The sequence below is a fragment of the Megalobrama amblycephala genome, linkage group LG20 (genome assembly GCF_018812025.1).
Source record: "Megalobrama amblycephala isolate DHTTF-2021 linkage group LG20, ASM1881202v1, whole genome shotgun sequence".
NCBI classification, from domain to species: Eukaryota; Metazoa; Chordata; class Actinopteri; order Cypriniformes; family Xenocyprididae; genus Megalobrama; species Megalobrama amblycephala.
Genome location: NC_063063.1, coordinates 32,099,556 through 32,120,622, shown reverse-complemented (window position 1 = coordinate 32,120,622; position 21,067 = coordinate 32,099,556). Strand labels below are relative to the sequence as shown.

At 36.0% G+C, this 21,067-nt stretch overlaps 1 protein-coding gene across 1 annotated transcript in view; it reads left to right on the top strand.

Annotated features, from left to right (window-relative positions):
• ryr2a (ryanodine receptor 2a (cardiac)) overlaps positions 1-21,067 on the top strand; it is a 129,300-nt gene that overhangs the window by 106,308 nt on the left and 1,925 nt on the right. The window contains 19 exon segments of the mRNA XM_048170330.1: positions 1,493-1,573; positions 2,563-2,651; positions 2,732-2,860; positions 2,936-3,040; positions 3,126-3,207; positions 4,465-5,771; positions 6,279-6,352; positions 6,452-6,593; positions 6,747-6,833; positions 7,914-8,138; positions 9,265-9,395; positions 11,794-11,836; positions 11,949-12,082; positions 12,209-12,269; positions 12,355-12,501; positions 14,838-14,972; positions 18,770-18,926; positions 19,006-19,070; positions 19,163-19,263. Coding sequence (XP_048026287.1) covers positions 1,493-1,573; positions 2,563-2,651; positions 2,732-2,860; positions 2,936-3,040; positions 3,126-3,207; positions 4,465-5,771; positions 6,279-6,352; positions 6,452-6,593; positions 6,747-6,833; positions 7,914-8,138; positions 9,265-9,395; positions 11,794-11,836; positions 11,949-12,082; positions 12,209-12,269; positions 12,355-12,501; positions 14,838-14,972; positions 18,770-18,926; positions 19,006-19,070; positions 19,163-19,263 — 3,295 coding nt within the window.

Sequence of the window (21,067 nt, the reverse complement as noted above, 5' to 3'; positions counted from 1 at the left end):
TTTATTTTATTTTACAGTAGTATTATTTTAAATTGTATTTTTTGAGTATTGTTTTAGAGTAATAGTTTCTGTTGTATTTTTTATTATGTTAGAGGAATATGTTTATTGTTATAATTTTTTTTAATATTTTTATAGTGTTATTTTTTTATATTGTTTATTATTTTAGAGTAATTTTATATTATTTTAGAATTTTTTTTTTAAATTTAGAGTATTATTTTTTTAATTAATAGTTTTTTGGGAGTTTTTTGGGAATTTCTATAGTCTTAGAATTTTTTTTTATTTAAGAGGAATATTTTTGTTGTTATAGTTTTTTATTATTTTAGAGTATTTTTTATTATTTTACAAAGAACATTTTTTAAAAATATATATAGTATTATTATTTTGAATTAATGATTAATGATTAAGACATATTTTTGGAGTAATTTTTTAGAGTAATAGATTCCATTGTCTTAGAGAAATATTTTTTATTATTATTTTAGAGAAGTATTTTTTAGAGTATCTTTCATATTTTTTTTTTAGAAAAATTTTAGAGTAATATTATTTTGAATTAATTATTTTTTAAGATATATTTTTGGAGTAATGTTTTAGAGTAATAATTTCTATTATCTTAGAGATTTTTTGTATTATTTTAGAGGAATATTTTTATTGTTATAGTTTTTTTATTTATTTTAAAGACATCATTTATTTAAGAGTAATATTTTTTATTATGTTAGAGCATTATTTTATTATTATTATTTTAAAGCACTGTTTTATAAAAAGATTTTAGAGTACTATTTTTTTTAGTTTTTTGCTTTTTAGAGGATTATTTTTATTATTTTGCAATATTTTGCAAGATGCAGTCCTGCTTCAGAATTTATCCAAAAAGAAACGCAATGATGCCGTCTTCCTTTCGGATTCACCTGTGCATCTTATCATGCTGTCTATGTAGGGATCTCACTCGGTTTTGGCACAGAATCCCTCAGATACTGAAGGAAAGTTCAAGCACTTTCAGGTTGGCTTGTGAGAACAACATTTCTGTGTTTTTCTGGAGGTTATTCATAGTTGTGACACCGGTGTTTAGAGCACAGCTGCTCTTCCTCAAATACTGTGACATTCAGCAACATTTGCCATCATGTTCCTCCCGTGCGATCAGAGCCGCTCTCTGTCTGCAGACGTCTCACGGATCAGGTGACACCCGTCAGATCTCTCCTGTCATCTTACAGTGTTTTATAGGAAGCTTGTGTCTTCGGTGTGATACCATGACTGATGATCCCAGCACATTTCCAAATATATTCCCCAAATATAAACATATTTTTATTGCATTCATTTAATCTTCAGTCCTCAACGTAATCTGAGATGAAGTGTAAATGCTGTACGACTGTAGGGATCTGACCTGTGACCTCTGACCTCAGACGTCTGAGGACGGGAGCTCATTTACAGTGTGTGTGTGTGTGTCAGTGTGTTCACACTTGTGATCACAGCGGCTCTAACGTCTGACTCTGCTGCCGCGCAGGTGAGAAGGTCATGCAAGATGACGAGTTCACCTGCGACCTCTTCCGCTTCCTCCAGCTGCTCTGTGAGGGACACAATTCAGGTGCGTCCCACCTGACCACTGAGGCTTCATGCCTACTAACTATCTGTACTGCGTAGTGTGTCATAGTGTTGGTATAGTGTGCTATATATTTTTATATATTTATTTTATATTTATTTATTATATATATATATATATATATATATATATATATATATATATATATATATTATTTATTTATTTATTTATTTTATATTATGCTACATAATTTTTTCTACTGTCCACAGTACTGTACTGTTAGATGTATTATTTATTGGATATTTTAATCATTTTATTTATTTTAGTCAAATTTATTCATTTATTATGTATTTTAATCAAGTGTTTTTTGCTTATTTACTTATTTATTTACAACAAATTTTATTTATTTTAATATTATTATTTTATATTATATATTTAAATATTTTTTATTTAATCAATTTTATTAATTTTATTCATTTTAATTAAATGTTTTACATAACATTTTGTTTATTGTTTTCATATCAAATTTATTATTTAAATCAATTTATATTTTATTATTTTTTTCAAACTTATTTAAATCGTGTTTTTTTCTTTATTTAGTTTCTGTGGTTGCATTCTTTTCTACTTATAGTACTTTACTTATTTAAATAAAATTTTATTTATTCATCAATTTATTGTAATCAAATGTATATTATTTAAGTCATGTTTTATTTATTTCATCTTAATCAAATGTTTTTATTTATTAGGTTTATTTATTTTTACAGTTTTTACAGTTTTTCTCTCTGCTGTAATCAATAATTTCATCATATGATGTTTTTCTGAGTAAAAAAGCATTATGAAAAAATGTAGAATGAGATTTTGTCCATCAGGAGTTGATTAGATCATGAAAGGTAGGCGTCGCATACCTGCTAGTAACCAAATTTACAGTGATTTGATGACCTACAGTTATTAGTCACGTCCTTCATGTACATGTATGATGTTGCTTCGCCTTTTTATATAACGATAATGACAACAATTGTGTGTCCGTGCATCAGATTTTCAGAACTACCTGCGAACGCAGACGGGTAACAACACGACGGTCAACATCATCATCTCGACGGTGGATTATCTGCTCCGAGTCCAGGTGAGCGGTTCCTCCGTGAACACCATCTCCATCATGTTCTGATAACACACATCTGACACGTGTGCTCTACGCGTCCTCAGGAGTCCATCAGTGATTTCTACTGGTACTATTCTGGGAAAGACGTCATTGATGAACAAGGCCAGCGGAATTTCTCCAAAGCAATCAATGTAGCCAAACAAGTCTTCAACACTCTCACAGAGTACATTCAGGTACGGCCGATCTTCCACATGTGGAAAAAACGCAGATGGAATCCAGTCATCTCAATAATCGTTGTGTGGTTTCAGGGCCCTTGCACGGGGAATCAGCAGAGTCTGGCTCACAGTCGCCTGTGGGATGCAGTTGTTGGTTTCCTGCACGTTTTTGCACATATGCAGATGAAGCTGTCTCAGGTAAACATCTACCATGATGCTCAACAAACCCTCTAAAACCCCAGTTACCCCCAGTTTAGTTATTGTGATATTATTTATGCTGCAGGATTCAAGCCAAATCGAGCTGTTGAAGGAGCTCATGGATCTTCAGAAGGATATGGTTGTGATGCTCTTGTCCATGTTGGAGGGTCAGTTCACTTTGTTTGATTGAATGACTAGTTAGCAGTGTTAATTTTGACAGCAGATTTTGATTTAGTTGTAGTCATAGACTTTTGGCTAAAATGCCATTTAATTTTAGTCTTCTGAATTGTTTTAGTTTTAGTCTTAGTCACGTAAAATCTAATGGGTTTAGTTAAACTGTAATGCATAATTAAGAATTTCTCCAAAATTAAATATAATTAATCCTGATTAAATAGCAGTGAATGCTTGTTTGATTAATATTCCGGGCATAGACGGCATAGGTTTATTATGCTGCTGTCACTTTAAGACCGAATGCGTGAATCCAATACACTGATACACATCCGATATTCTCACAACTGTTTACTTTCTCTTAAAGGGGACCTATAATGCCCCTTTCACAAGATGTAATATAAGTTTCTCCAGAATGTGTCTGTGAAGTTTCAGCTCAAAATCCCCCACAGATCAATTTATTACATCTTGTCAAATTCGCCCCTATTTGGGTGTGAGCAAAAACACGCCGTTTTTGTGTGTGTCCCTTTAAATGCAAATGAGCTGCTGCTCCCGCCCCCTTTCCAGAAGAGGGCGGAGCTTTAACAGCTCAACAACAACAAAGCTGGAGAATCTCACGCAGCCAAAACGACGAAAGTATTCAGTCTTACATTGTTCAAACCGGAGTCGACACTGATGGAGAGACTCAGGAAGAAGTTACAACTTTTAGACGTTTCTGAATGGTTAGTGGATAAATTTATGTAGTTGATTCAACTCATCCACTAGCATGTGCCGTCATGTTCATCTTTTGTGTTGAATTGACCCTCGATTGTGAAGCAGTCCGGCGTAAAATGACGGCATGTCAACAACACTCTACTACAACAACTCTTCCTCTTCTCTAAAGCAGCCCAACATGGCCCCGCCCCCTTTGTTGTGTGTTCTCGGGGGTGGGGTTTATGTAAATTTTAGGGTTAGTTTATGCCAATAAGTGTATGCCAACGTATGTCCCGCCAGGTAGATGAGCCCGTTACAGTTCAAATGTGCGCATCTACAGCACAGGACATCAGTTCTGACTGGATCTTTTCCCAAATCAGCCCTCCCTAACATTTTCATCTCGTTTTTATTTGTTGATGAAAATATCAGTAGATTTTTGTCATTCAAAACATTCGAAAAATGTTGTTGACGAAAATTATTTGTCAACAAAATTAACACTGCTAGCTAGTTAACATTCACAACCAGGAAGATGAATTACCTTAATCATCTTCCCTTTGTTATAGGAAATGTTGTGAATGGTACCATTGGAAAGCAGATGGTGGACATGTTGGTGGAGTCTTCAAACAACGTTGAGATGATTCTGAAGTTCTTTGACATGTTCCTCAAACTGAAAGATCTGACGTCATCAGATGCCTTCAAAGAGTACGACCCCGATGGCAAAGGCGTCATCTCCAAGAGGGATTTCCACAAGGCCATGGAGAGCCATAAACATTACACCCAATCTGAGACAGAATTCCTGCTCTCCTGTGCGGAAACAGATGAAAATGAGCTCTTGGACTACGAAGAGTTCGTCGAACGCTTCCACGAGCCGGCGAAGGACATCGGCTTCAACGTTGCCGTTCTCCTGACCAACCTCTCGGAGCATATGCCCCATGACTCTCGCCTCCAGACCTTCCTGGAGCTGGCAGAGAGCGTGCTGAACTACTTCCAGCCATACCTGGGCCGCATCGAGATCATGGGCAGCGCCAAGCGGATCGAACGAGTGTACTTTGAGATCAGCGAGTCCAGTCGCACACAGTGGGAGAAGCCACAGGTCAAGGAGTCCAAACGGCAGTTCATCTTCGATGTGGTGAACGAAGGTGGTGAGAAGGAGAAAATGGAGCTCTTCGTCAACTTCTGTGAAGACACAATCTTTGAGATGCAGTTGGCGGCGCAGATGTCCGACGCCGCTGAGCGTTCGGCTAGCAAAGAGGACAGCGAGAGGGAGAAACCCGATGAGGAGAGTCCCGAGATGGGCTTCTTCTCCGTTACCACCGTGCGAACGGCTCTCTTCGCTCTACAATACAACGTGATGCTCTTAATGAAGGTGTTGTCCATGAAAAGCCTCAAGAAGCAGGTAAAGAAAGCCAAGAAGATGACGGTGAAGGACATGGTGACCACGCTAGTGTCCTTCTATTGGAGCGTCCTGCTGGGTCTGCTGCACTTTGCCTTTAGCGTCTCTCGAGGATTCTTCCGGATCACATACAACAGCTTTCTCGGGGGGAGTCTGGTGGAGGGCGCCAAGACCATGAAGGTGTCGGAGCTCCTGGCCAACATGCCCGACCCGACTCAGGACGAAGTGAGGGGAGAGACGGAAGAGGGCGAGAAGAAACACCTTGACAAAACCTCACCCGAGGAAGACCTTGCCGATCTGACTGTGGCCACAGACGACACCGACGTCCTGTCCGATATATTCGGTTTGGATCTGAAGAGAGAGGGAGGGCAGTATAAACTGATGCCTCACAATCCAAATGCCAGCCTCACGGATTTGCTCAATACACCTGTCCCGCAGCCACCCACACCCTCACCTGAACTCCGCAGACGACACCAGGTAACGGCTTTGATGGTGTTAGTGCGTAAATGGGTGTATGTCACAGGCGCCGTGATTTTGCCAAGTAAGACTGGATAAGTTTCTGGATCAACATATTTTATTGATCCTGGAACAACATTCCCCAGACAGCAACATAGTGTCGGCCCAGATCTGGCCTCCAGGGAATCCACAGGTACCAGATGTGGGCCGGATCTGGGCCAACACTGTGTTGCTGTCTGGGTCCTGTTTGAAAACATAGTCCTAACCCAATCCCTACCCTTAAACCTAACCCTAACCATAACTTATCCCTGAAATCAGTGGGAATTGATTGGTGAATAACACCAAATCCTCGTTTTAAACTTGACATAAACTGTAAACGTGTCCCTCAAATCTGATTGGTCGATTGGAACAAAGATGTTGATCCAGGAACATGTACTTGGTGAAATCAAATCACCGGATGTCTCAGGTCCGTTTCAGTAATGACATGAATCTGTTGGGTTTTAACTCCTTCACTGTTGGTTCTCTCAGACAAAGGGCTCGTCATCCTCAACTGACAACAATGAAGTTGCGGAGGAGACCAAATCAGTGCCTGAGAAAGCAGAGTAAGTCTTGCTGACATGGAAATGTGTTTGTTGACCGATAGCGTTTATGTCATCATCATAATATTTGCATTCTGAGTTCTGACTCAACCCCTTTCTAAGAAGGGAAAATGGAGAGAAAGCACAGAAGAAGGACGAAGCGGTGAAGCGTAAGGTCAGACTGCACTACTCCAGAGCAGATGAGCCTGATCTGCAGGAGTCAGCCTTCTGGAAGAAAATCATCGCTTATCAACGCAAGCTGCTGGTCAGAGCCCTTGAGATCTCGTGTTTGTGTCTCATAATGTCATGCAGAATGTCAGATGGATCATAGAGACATCCTCTCAGGAGGGAGTTGTTTGAGCGTGTGCTTTACACATGTGTGTGCTCTGACATGGTATCTCTTTCTCTTCTCCTGCAGAACTATTTTGCACGAAATTTCTACAACATGAGAATGTTGGCTTTGTTTGTGGCCTTTGCAATCAACTTCATTCTGCTGTTTTACAAGGTAATTCACAGTTTAGCATGTTTGCTAGTGAGTCATCTGAACAATCCCTTAAAGGGATAGTTCACCCAAAAATGAAAATTATCCCATGATTTACTCACCCTCAACCCATCCTAGGTGACTTTCTTCTTTCAGCCAAACACAATCAGAGTTATAGGGGACCTATTATGCCCTTTTTCACAAGATGTAATATAAGTCTCTGGTGTCCCCAGAATGTGTCTGTGAAGTTTCAGCTCAAAATCCCCCACAGATCATTTATTATAGCTTGTCAAATTTGCCCCTATTTGGGTGTGAGCAAAAACACGCCGTTTTTGTGTGTGTCCCTTTAAATGCAAATGAGCTGCTGCTCCCGCCCCCTTTCCAGAAGAGGGCGGAGCTTTAACAGATCAACAACAACAAAGCTGGAGAATCTCACGCAGCCAAAATGAGGATTGTCAGTAACGGTGTTCAGCCTTACATTGTTCAAACCGGAGTCGACACTGATGGAGAGACTCAGGAAGAAGTTACAACTTTTAGATGTTTCTGAATGGATAGTGGATAAATTTATGTAGTTGCTGTGGAGTTGAACATGGCCTCACCCCCTTTGTTGCGTGTTCCCGGGGGAGAGGTTTATGTAAATTTTAGGGTTAGTGATGTCACCAACCTGGGAAGAAGCTTGTTGTAGTCCCTACCAGCCGTTTGTTGGGATTTCTGTAAAAGAAAATATCTCCCTTTGCATTGAACTTTGAGTGCTTTTTTGGGTTTCAAAATTCCCATTCACTGCACCATTCACTTCCATTATAAAGCTGGGAAGAGCCAGGATATTTTTAATATAACTCCGATTGTGTTCGGCTGAAAGAAGAAGGTCATTTACACCTAGGATGGCTTGAGGTGAGGTTCATTTTTGGGTGAACTAACCATTTAACCCTCTGACTTACCCAGAGACCAGAAAATCACCCAGTAGGGATGCACCTAGCAACCACTCAGAAAACCCTGGCAAACACGATATCAACCACCCAGAACAACCACACGCACTCACATATGAACACTTGATTTCCAGTGCAGTGTTTGTGTATCTGAGCTTTAGTTTCCTCCCTTGTGAAGGTGTCCACGTCCTCAGCTGTGACCGAGGGTAAGGAGGTGTTGTTCAGCGCGTCCTCGGACACCAGCGTGCGGTGGGACCCTCTGGCCGGCACCGGCACTCGCCCGGTCACTGTGCACTTTGTGCTGGAGGAGAGCAGCGGATACATGGAGCCCACCCTGCGGATCCTAGCCATCCTGCACACGGTCATCTCCTTCTTCTGTATCATCGGCTACTACTGCTTAAAGGTACGAGACAGCGGACATCTCTGATCGGATCAGTGCTTCTCAACCACTTCAGGAACCAGATTTTGCATCAAACCACTACTAGTGAACCAGAATTATTTACTGCATGAAAGTAAACTAAAACATCATCAAATGCAAACGCTGAAATTTGTTTATTTATTAGTGGTTTCTAAATGTCTCCTGAAGTTTGATCGTTTCATGCTCACAGCAGCTAATAATTCACCCAAAATCCAGAATAATGTACAGTTTGACAAATGATTGACCGACACAGCAAACACTGGCCTAAAAAGTCCTGATATTATTCACACAAGGCAACATTTTATTTAAACTGGACCTGGTTTCTAGACTGGGTAAACCCAGCCTGATCTGCCGGCGATTTGATTTCGCCCGGCAACTCAGTCTGGAAACCCGTACATTCATTTCTACTGCTTCTGTTACACTTTTGCGGGAACCAATCACAGACTGGCTTATCCACCTTGATCGCTATTGGCGGGTATAACACGATGACGATAGAGAAGTGACGGCAAGCACTACCGTCAGTCCAATTCCTTTTAACCTCTCAACGATGCTGAATGACTTCTTTAGTTTAGCAAACAAATTGCTCGAGTGGTTATAAATATCACTCACTTTCATGTTTATTTTGCACAACCTGCAAAAATCTCTCGATGCCATTGCTGCTTCTGCAAACCGCTGATCAATGCTACAAACCAATACAAACTAAGCCTGTCTGGAGTTTTCATGTCGCTCTGCAAAGTATGTCACCCGGATCGTTGATCTGATTGGTTGAAGGACTATCCAATTGCGTGAATAATGCTCGTTGATCAAGCCTCTTGTGCAGTAGAAAATACATAGCAAACTCCCCAGACCAATGTTCAATTTTAAATTGAGCTTGGTCTGGTGATAGCCAGACAACCTGGTTTCATTAATTCCAATGAAATCCAGTTACTGAAACAATAAACCTGCCAGATTTAAATAAAGGATGAGATGCCCAGCAGTATCAGTTTAAGAGGGTTTTAATAAACGCTCCAATTATTATTTCTGAAATATGCCTTTAATAGAAAACAGAGCTGTGATGATTCATAATGCTTTATGAGGCTCCTCGTTAGCTCATATTGTGTTTCTCCTCAAGGTTCCTCTGGTGATTTTCAAGCGAGAGAAGGAAGTGGCCAGAAAGCTGGAGTTTGATGGCCTGTACATCACTGAACAGCCCTCAGAAGATGATATTAAAGGCCAGTGGGACCGGCTGGTCATCAATACACAGTGAGTGACAGATGAGGTTCATGTTCTCACCACAACTGCTTTCAGTCAGGAACATTGCAGTAATGAGGTGACCCAAATGCTAATGATGTAGGGCGGTCATTAGGACAGAGACATGTTATTGCATGATTTGACAGAATAACAAAACACGACGTGACAAAACTGCATTACTCCTATTATAATGAGTGAAGTTTTCTGTGCTGGAAGCTCCTGTTGTGACGTCAGTTTCTACTGTGCTGTTTATTTTCCCTGTACTTCTGAAATGAAGTCATTTTTTTACCAGTATCATTTGTAAATGTATTTAGTTGTTTGTTAACTAGTTAGTTAGCTAGCTGGTTAGTTAGTTGATAGTTAGTTAGCTAGTTAGTTATTTGTTTGTTTGTTTGTTTGTTAGCTAGCTTGTTAGTTAGGTAGTTGCTAACTAGTTAGATAGCTGGTTAGTTAGTTGCTAGTTAGTTAGCTAGTTAGTTGTTTGTTTGTTTGTTTATTTGTTTGTTAGTTATTTAGTTAGCTAGTTGTTTCTTAGTGAGCTGGTTAGTTAGTTAGCTAGCTAGTTGGTTCGTTGATAGTTAGTTAGTTAGTTGTTAGTTAGCTAGTTGTTTGTTTGTTTGTTTGTTTGTTAGTTGGTTAACTAGTTAGTTAGCTAGCTGGTTAGTTAGTTGATAGTTAGTTAGCTAGTTAGTTAGTTGCTAATTAGTTAGATAGCTGGTTAGTTAGTTGCTAACTAGTTAGATAGCTGGTTAGTTAGTTGCTAGTTAGTTAGCTAGTTGTTTGTTTGTTTGTTTGTTATTTAGTTAGTTAGCTAGTTGTTTGTTAGTGAGCTGGTTAGTTAGCTAGCTAGTTGGTTAGTTTATAGTTAGTTAGTTAGTTAGTTAGTTAGTTAGTTAATTGTTAGTTAGCTAGTTGTTTGTTGGTTAGTTAGCTAGCTAGCTGGTTGGTTAGTTATTTAGCTAGCTGGGGTGTGTTTCCCAAAGCGAACTATGGTCGCAAGTTCCGTCGTTACCAATAGAGTTCAATAGGACTTACGACGCACCTTGGTTAGTTAGTTGATAGTTAGTTAGATCGCTGGTTAGTTAGTTAGTTGATAGTTAGCTAGCTATTTAGTTTTTTGTTTTTTTTTGTTTATCTAGTTACCTAGCTGATTAGTTAGTTAGCTGGTTGGTTGGTTAGTTTGTTAGTTTTGATTAGTTAGTTAGCTCACTGGTTAGTTAGTTGATAGTTAGTTAGTTAGTTAGTTAGCTAGCTAGCTAGCTGGTTAGTTGGTAGTTATTTAGCTAGTTAGCTAGTTGTTTGTTAGTGAGCAGGGTAGCGTTTCCCAGAAGCATCGTAAGCTTAAGTTGACTTATCAACTTAGGCTTACGATGCTTTTGGGAAATGCTACCCTGGTTAGTTAGTTAGCTAGCTAGTTGGTTAGTTGATAGTTAGTTAGTTAGTTGTTAGCTAGCTAGTTGTTTGTTTGCTTGTTTGTTAGCTAGCTGATTAGTTAGTTAGCTAGCTGGTTAGTTTTAATTTATTAGTTAGCTAGCTGGTTATTTAGTTGGTAGTTAGTTAGCTGGTTAGTTGTTTGTTTGTTAGTTAGCTAGCTGGGGTGAGTTTCCCGAAAGCATAGCCAACTATGGTTGTAAGTCCCATTGAACTCTATAGGTAACGACGGAACTTGCGACAATAGTTCGCTTTGGGAAACGCACCCCAGATTAGTTAGTTAGCTAGCTGGTTAGTTGGTTGGTTGGTAGTTAGTTAGTTAGGTAATTGAATGGACACCAGAATTATATTGTCTAGGGTATCATGCTTGGAACTTTACATGCTGTAATTTATACATTTTTTAAAAACAATATTTAAATTGATTATATTATTAGTAATACATTAAATGTGCATTCAAAATTTGAATTTTACAGTGATGAGACATAATTCTTATTTAAATATAATTACATTAATTAAATCACGGTTTTCCAAATGGTGGTTTGTGAGATTGTGATAGGAATACTAATGCTGAATTAAATAAAAATATAAAACTTAAATATAAAATGTAAAAATTAAATAATAATAAATATAAATCTAACAAAGTTCATTAATTTATAAAATCTAATAAATCTATGTATATTTATACAAATCTAAACAAGGTTCAGTAAATGTAGGAAAATAAGAAAAATATTAAATAAAAAGTTCTAAAATGGAATAAAAGGTTTAGCTGATTTAAACAAAGAAGAATTTTTTACAAATCTCAAGTGAAACATTCAGTAGTTTGTCATGTAAGTGTGCACAGATGAAGCACATGTATATTTCAAGGGTTAAAGCTTCAGGATAATGATTTTATATGTCATTTGTCAATGCAGTTGTGTTGCGAGGATCTTTGTGATTTATGAACATGTTTCTGTGATGTAATGATGATTTCATCTCTCAGGTCCTTCCCAAACAATTACTGGGATAAATTTGTGAAGCGGAAGGTGAGTTTGGAGACATTTGCACTGATACAGACACACTCATTTATCATGAAAGAAAAAAGACTCTCATAAGAACCATCTGAAATAATACTGTGAGTGTGTGTGTGTTGTGTAGGTGATGGATAAGTATGGAGAGTTTTATGGACATGATCGGATCAGTGAGCTGCTCGGGATGGATAAAGCCGCGCTGGACTTCAGTGACGCCCACGAGAAAAAGAAACCAAAGAGAGACAGTTCACTGGCCGCAGTGTGAGTGTGTGTTTGACCATTCAGTATTAGTAACAGCTTTTGTCTTTGATTTGTCAAGCATTGCTCATGTGACTGATTTCATTGCACTGTTGGATTCACTGACCGTTCCTTCTTTTATTTTTTCAGACTGAACTCAATCGATGTGAAGTATCAGATCTGGAAGTTGGGTGTCGTCTTCACAGATAACGTCAGTAACTGCTCCTCATGTTTGTCTGTAGTTGCTGCTGGTTTTGTCAGGTTTGATCTGGTCTTTGTGATTATGTGTCCTGCAGTCATTCCTGTATCTGGCCTGGTACATGAGCATGTCCATCCTCGGTCACTACAATAACTTCTTCTTTGCCGCTCACCTGCTGGACATCGCCATGGGCTTCAAGACGCTCAGGACCATCCTGTCTTCTGTCACGCACAATGGCAAACAGGTTAAACTGGATAAAGCTCTGTTTACCTTGATTAACCACACAGAACTGACCTTTATCTATCTATCTATCTATCTATCTATCTATCTATCTATCTATCTATCTATCTATCTATCTATCTATCTATCTATCTATCTATCTATCTATCTGTCTGTCTGTCTATATATCTGTCTATCTATCTATCTATCTATCTATCTATCTATCTATCTATCTGTCTGTCTGTCTGTCTATATATCTATCTATCTATCTATCTATCTATCTATCTATCTATCTATCTATATCTGTCTGTCTATATATCTGTCTATCCTATCTGTCTGTCTGTCTATGTATGTATGTATGTATGTATGTATCTATCTATCTATCTATCTATCTATCTATCTATCTATCTATCTGTCTGTCTGTCTGTCTGTCTATCTATCTATCTATCTATCTATCTGTCTGTCTGTCTGTCTGTCTGTCTATCTATCTATCTATCTATCTATCTATCTATCTATCTATCTATCTATCTATCTGTCTGTCTGTCTGTCTGTCTATCCTATCTATCTATCTATCTATCTATCTATCTATCTATCTATCTATCTATCTATCTATCTATCTATCTATCTGTCTGTCTGTCTGTCTGTCTATCTATCTATCTATCTATCTATCTATCTATCTATCTATCTATCTATCTGTCTGTCTGTCTGTCTATCTATCTATCTATCTATCTATATCTGTCTGTCTATATATCTGTCTATCTATCTGTCTGTCTGTCTGTATGTATGTATGTATCTATCTATCTATCTATCTATCTGTCTGTCTGTCTGTCTGTCTGTCTATCTATCTATCTATCTATCTATCTATATATCTATATATCTGTCTGTCTGTCTGTCTATATATCTGTCTATCTTATCTATCTATCTATCTGTCTGTCTGTCTGTCTATCTATCTATCTATCTATCTATCTATCTATCTATCTATCTATCTGTCTGTCTATCTATCTGTCTGTCTGTCTGTCTGTCTATCTATCTATCTATCTATCTATCTGTCTATCTATCTATCTATCTATCTATCTATCTATATCTGTCTGTCTATATATCTGTCTATCCTATCTGTCTGTCTGTCTATGTATGTATGTATGTATGTATGTATGTATGTATCTATCTATCTATCTATCTATCTATCTATCTATCTGTATGTCTGTCTGTCTGTCTGTCTATCTATCTATCTATCTATCTGTCTGTCTGTCTGTCTGTCTGTCTATATATCTGTTTATCCTATCTATCTATCTATCTATCTATCTATCTATCTATCTATCTATCTATCTATCTATCTATCTATCTATCTATCTATCTATCTATCTATCTGTATCTGTCTGTCTATATATCTGTCTATCCTATCTGTCTGTCTATCTATCTATCTATCTATCTATCTATCTATCTATCTATCTATCTATCTATCTATCTGTCTGTCTATCTGTCTGTCTGTCTGTCTATCTATCTATCTATCTATCTATCTATCTATATATCTTTGTCTGTCTGTCTGTCTATCTATCTATCTATCTATCTATCTATCTATATCTGTCTGTCTATATATCTGTCTATCCTATCTGTCTGTCTGTCTATGTATGTATGTATGTATGTATGTATGTATGTATGTATGTATGTATGTATGTATGTATGTATCTATCTATCTATCTATCTATCTGTCTATCCTATCTGTCTGTCTGTCTATCTATCTATCTATCTATCTATCTATCTATCCATCTATCCTATCTGTCTGTCTATCTATCTATCTGTCTATCTATCTATCTATCTATCTATCTATCTATCTATCTATCTATCTATCTATCTATCTATCTATCTATCCTATCTGTCTGTCTATCTATCTATCTATCTATCTATCTATCTATCTATCTATCTATCTATCTATCTATCTATCTATCTATCTATCTATCTATCTATCTATCTATCTATCTATCTATATCTATCTGTCTATCCTATCTGTCTGTCTATCTATCTATCTATCTATCTGTCTATCTATCTATCTATAAGATGTTTTAAGTAAGAGTTTTTCTAGGTAATGTTAGATAATGTAAAAACCTCAGGTTACTCATCAAAGACACATACAGCTGTATTAAAATTGTTAATATATCATAAATTAGAAATAAAATATTGCAAAATTAAAATACTAATTTAAAATGTTATTTTCTGCCTTATAGCGCCTGAGGGCCTCACAGTTTGAGACGATCTGATGTTGATTCAGAACAGACACAAATTGACTGTATTATATGAGCTCAGTTCTGCTGAATTAACATGCAGTGTGTGTGTGTGTGTGTGTGTGTGTGTGTGTGTGTGTAGCTGGTCCTGACTGTCGGTCTGCTGGCGGTTGTGGTGTATCTCTACACCGTAGTGGCTTTCAACTTCTTCCGAAAGTTCTACAATAAGAGTGAAGATGGAGAATCGCCAGACATGAAGTGTGACGACATGCTCACGGTGAGCTATAAGAAACATGTTTTATGTACACTTCTATAGTGTCATGTCTAGGAGGCTCCTGATGAGACCAGAGGATGTTTGACCTGAAGGTGTGACCTCGGCTCTCTGATATTCAGTGTCTGGATGGCAGTAATGTGTTTTCCTGCACGTTGCTCTTTTAATTGCTTGCGTGTGGTTTAATGTGTTCTTCAGATGAGAACATCGCTGCTGCCATCGTTCATTTGTGACGTTAGTGCTGTTGCTAAGCGCAAACGACCGGACGGTCATTAGGATCATAGCGCATTAACGGCCGGAGCAGTCAGCTAGAACAACAGACTAATTAACTAACTAAACAAACAGAGAGTGAGAGAGAGAGAGAGAGGCTTATGTCATTTCCTTCAGATTGACAGAAGCGTGTGCTTTAAAGTTTAAAGATTAAACGTTTGAATTTGACACCTGTTATGATGAGCTTGTGTTAATAAATCATCATTTACAGGATTAGTACTGTGATTTTACTGTTACTGTTCTGTAAAAATTATTAATATTAAATACTAAAATGTACAATAGTATTATTGCTATAGTATATATATATATATATATATATATATAAATATAATTATGTGCGAGAGTGTGTGTGTGTGTGAGCTTTAATCCGGTGGGAAGCAGCCACCCGTGCAATTCCATTTCTAGATGTTTCCTTCCTCTTTTTGTCTTCCTCTCAGTCCTGCGCTGCTGTCTGTCTCTCTTTCTCTCCTCCTAATAAGGGAAGACAGTTTGAGTGAAAAGGAAGCTTTTGTCAGAGACGGTGACGGGCGTCTTTAGTCTGACGACCAAACGCTTCCAGCTGTGTGTGTGTGTGTGTGTGTGTGTGTGTGTGTGTGAGGTGTAAAGAGTACCTGAAAAGCATATTTGACTGAAAACTTGCCAGTGAAAAACAAGAAACGGGTGATTTGTGAGGAGAGCAATAACATTTTTATCTTCTAAAATAAAACTGAACACCTCATTATTGCAATGAATCAAGTTTGACACAACAGACACTTAAAGGATTAGTTCACTTCAGAATGAAAATTTCATGATAATTTACTCACCCCCATGTCATTTAAGATGTTCATGTCTTTCTTTCATCAGTCGAAAAGAAATTTGAGGAAAACACTCCAGGATTTTTCTCCATATAGTGGACTTCACTGGGGTTCAACGGGTTGAAGGTCCAAATGTCAGTTTCAGTGCAGCTTCAAAGAGCTCTACATGATCCCAGACGAGGAATAAGAGTCTTATCTAGAGAAACCATCTGCCATTTTCTAAAAAATATAAAATTATATAATTTTTAACCATAAATGTTCATTTTGCAACTGTTCTGTGATGCGCCACGCATGACGTAATCATGTTGGAAAGGTCACGGAAATACCGATCCAGTGTTTATAAAGCGAATGTGCAAAGACTAAGTCAAACGGCCTTTACAAAAAAAGGTAAAACAATGATGTCGGACGATTTTGAAGTTGGAGGAGAAAATGAGATCTACTGCGATAATTCCACCTACATCACATGTGACCTTTCCAACATGATTACGTCATGCGTGGAGCATCACAGAGCAGTGCAAGACGAGCATTTGTGGTTAAAAAGCATATAAATTTGTATTTATTTTAGAAAATGTCCAATGGTTTCTCTAGATAAGACCATTAATTTGAATAAAAAGGTGTTTTCTTTACCAAGAAAGTGGCAAGATGAAAACCACTATTTTCTGTTTCAAACTTTCACATAGCATCTTTTGGTTATAAAAACATTAAAAATTCAAATCTACATTTTGATTTTAAAACATTTATTGTAAAAACGTATTATTTTTTTCCCAAAATGCAATAAATCCATGACACTTTTTTTTTTCAAAATGCAATTAATCCATCAATATAAAAGTTATTTTTCAAATTGAAAATACACAACAAAGTAAGTTGATTCACATATATGACAGAGTCTAAACTTTGCCAATATTTATCTTATATACAGGACATTTTCACAGACATTCGCTCCCAAAATGAATTCAACGGGTCATCTTGTTAATGTTATAAATTATTTGTCATTACCGATTAAAGAGTATCTGACGCCACCGCACGGTTAAATAAACACATTTGCAGAGTACATTGGTATTAAAAATGGCTTTTTAAAAAGCCTTCAATGTTTACAGTGTGTGGAATGATGCGCTGTGATTGGTTGAGAGCGGATATATCGCGTTCTGCAGAGAAAGGAGACTAACGTTTGTCGCGTTTTGGAAAGAAAGGGAGAAAACATGACAGAATAACACGACGGATATCGCATTTTGCGCAAATGCACAAACTTTTCAAAACTGACCAGATACAATACTGATTTTGGCGGAAACTCAATTTTTTTTAAAATGGTGTTTATCGTGTTTTGGAACCAAACTCTCCATATAGTGGACTTCACTGGGGTTCAACGGGTTGAAGGTCCAAATGTCAGTTTCAGTGCAGCTTCAAAGAGCTCTACATGATCCCAGACGAGGAATAAGAGTCTTATCTAGAGAAACCATCTGCCATTTTCTAAAATAAAAAAAAATTATATTCTTTTTAACCACAAATGCTCATCTTGCACTGCTCTGTGATGCTCCACGCATGACGTAATCATGTTGGAAAGGTCACGGAAGTGCCGATCCAGCATCTACAAAGTGATCGTACAAAGACTAAGTCAAACTGCCTTTACAAAAAAAGGTAAAACAATGATGTCGGACAATTTTGAAGTTGGAGGAGAAAATGAGATGGAGTTTTTCACCCTACCGCGGTACTTCCACCTACGTCACGCGTGACCTTTCCAACATGATTGCGTCATGCATGGAGCATCGCAGAGCAGTGCAAGATGAGCATTTGTGGTTAAAAAGAATATAATTTTTTTTTATTTTAGAAAATGGCCGATGGTTTCTCTAGATAAGACTCTTATTCCTCGTCTGGGATCATGTAGAGCTCTTTGAAGCTGCACTGAAACTGACATTTGGACCTTCAACCCGTTGAACCCCAGTGAAGTCCACTATATGGAGAAAAATCCTGGAGTGTTTTCATCAAAAAGAAAGACATGAACATCTTGGATGACATGGGGGTGAGCAAATTATCAGGAAATTTTAAATTCTGAAGTGAACTAATCCTTTAAACGTCTACAAACACTCAAGTCTCAGTTAAGCTCTAGTGCAACAATGAAACAGATAAATAAAATAATGTTAAGTTAAATGAAATAGTCAAAGCCTGCTTGCACTGGTTTCAGCCTCATCATGTCCTCATCTCATATATGAAACACCTGCAGTTCAGAAACTACCTTTTTAATGTGTATATAAGTATCCTTGTTGAGACGTTTGGGTGAGTCCAAACAAAACACACAAGATGCAGTACCTTCAACGTCCTGTAGATGGCGATATCACTTCTTTTGTAGCAGAAATAAACTGCTGCAGAAAAAGTAGGTGCCATGCAAAATGTAAAAATTGCATTACAAAATAACGCACTGGAGTAAAACGTACATATAAAAATGTAGTCAAATGGAGAGTATCTTGGATACTAAAAAGATACTAATTGCATGTGCTCAAATACTTTCATTAAAGTCACCAGAGCTTGTGTGATACAGTAATTTTAGACATATGGAGTCGTGGTAAAATCACCGTAACGCTGACTTATGATATCAACTCCATCTGCTGCAGTGAATCTCAGTGATTTTCGTTGACGTTGATGAATTTTGCAACATTAATACTGTTATTTTCCTGTTTATTACGGTGAAGCTGCTCTGAAAGCACCTGTAAACGGTACTAATCTCCTCCGTGTGTTTGTGTGCAGTGCTACATGTTCCACATGTATGTTGGCGTTCGTGCCGGCGGTGGCATTGGCGATCAGATCGAAGATCCGGCCGGCGACGAGTACGAGATCTATCGCATCATCTTTGACATCACCTTCTTCTTCTTCGTCATCGTCATCCTCCTGGCCATCATTCAGGGTGTGTGTATGAACAGATGATGAGATGAAACGTGTGTTTCAGTGTAACATCGTCTCATGTGTGTGTGTGTGTGTTTCAGGTCTGATCATTGATGCATTCGGTGAGCTGAGAGACCAGCAGGAGCAGGTGAAAGAGGACATGGAGGTGAGAAGGTTCTTTTGACTCTGAATCTGAAATCAGATCTCAGATTTCAGGCCAGTGTTTGATTAAACACATGCATGTCTTTCCTTCTGCAGACGAAGTGCTTCATCTGTGGAATAGGAAACGATTACTTCGACACGGTTCCTCACGGCTTTGAGACGCACACGCTGCAGGAACACAATCTGGCCAACTATCTGTGAGTCCTGCTGCGATTCATTCGACTATCTGTGATTTAATCTCACATTCATATTCAGCAATAATGATTGAAGCGTTGTACCTGCAGAGAGTCAAAGACTAACATGAGATGAGCGATCAATACAGCGTCCAGATGATGCCTTAACATAATTTAACATGATTTAAATCACAGAAGTGAATCAGATCATGCGTGACTGACTCGAGTCGTTCAGCAGACGCTGAGAGTTTGAATCTGAATTTGATTATAATGTGGATTTGAAAACACAACCGTCTTCACAATCGTGAATATAAATCTGTTGTCAACGAAAGAGAAGCTTTAATGGCTCCCTGAGATAAAGCTTTTGAAAGTGAAGAAATTAAGACATTATTACTGTAATTTTACTGTTGCTCTGTAAAATAAGTGTATCATTTTTTCATGTACAGTATTATTATTATTATTATTATATTAATTGGTTTAATTTTTATACTAATAATTATATAAATAGTTCAAAATTAATAAATTAATCTGTAATTTTCTATTATATATGTATTATAATTATTTTATAATAGTAATAATAATTTTTGATTATTTTATAATTTTTCACAAAAATAAATTTATTATTATTATAATTAAATATTCCTTTTTCTTCATGTACAGTATTATTATAATTAGTAGTATTATTATATTCATTGGTTTAATATTTATACTAATAATTATATAAATATAAATATGTATATAAATTAATCTGTAATTTTCTATAATATATATTATAATATTATAATAGTAATAATAATAATTTTCGATTCTTTTTTGATTCTTCACAAAAAATGTTATTAATATAATTAAATATTTTTCTTCATGTACAGTATTATTATTATTATTATAATATTCATTGGTTTAAGTTTAGTAATAATTATATAAATAGTTATATAATATATATATATATATATATATATATATATATATATATTATATATATATATATATATATATATATATATATATATAAATTAATCTGTAATTTCCTATGATATATATTATAATTATTTTATAATAGTAACAATAATATTTTTTGATTATTTTATAATTTTTCACAAAAATAAAATTATTATTAATATAATTAAATTTTTTTTTTTTCATGTACATTATTATATATTTATTGGTTTAATTTTTATAGTAATAATTATATAAATAATTGTATGTTTTATACATATATATATAATCTGTAATTTTCTGTGATATATATTATAATTATTTTATAATAGTAATAATAATATTTTTTGATTATTTTATAATTAGAATAACAGCAATAATAATAATAATATATAATTTTATAAAATTATAATATAAATATAAAAATAAAATTATTTTAAAATAATTATTATTGTTGTTGTTGTTATAATTTCACAAAAAAACATTTGAATGCAAAGAAACTAAGACAGTCATAAATATTAGTAATTATATAAATAGTTATATAAATTAATCTGTAATTTCCTATGATATATATTATAATTATTTTATAATAGTAACAATAATATTTTTTGATTATTTTATAATTTTTCACAAAAATAAAATTATTATTAATATAATTAAATATTAAAAATATTTCATGTACATTATTATATATTTATTGGTTTAATTTTTATAGTAATAATTATATAAATAATTGTATGTTTTATACATAGATATAATCTGTAATTTTCTGTGATATATGTTATAATTATTTTATAATAGTAATAATAATATTGTTTGATGATTTTATAATTAGAATAACAGCAATAATAATAATAATATATAATTTTATAAAATTATAATATAAACATAA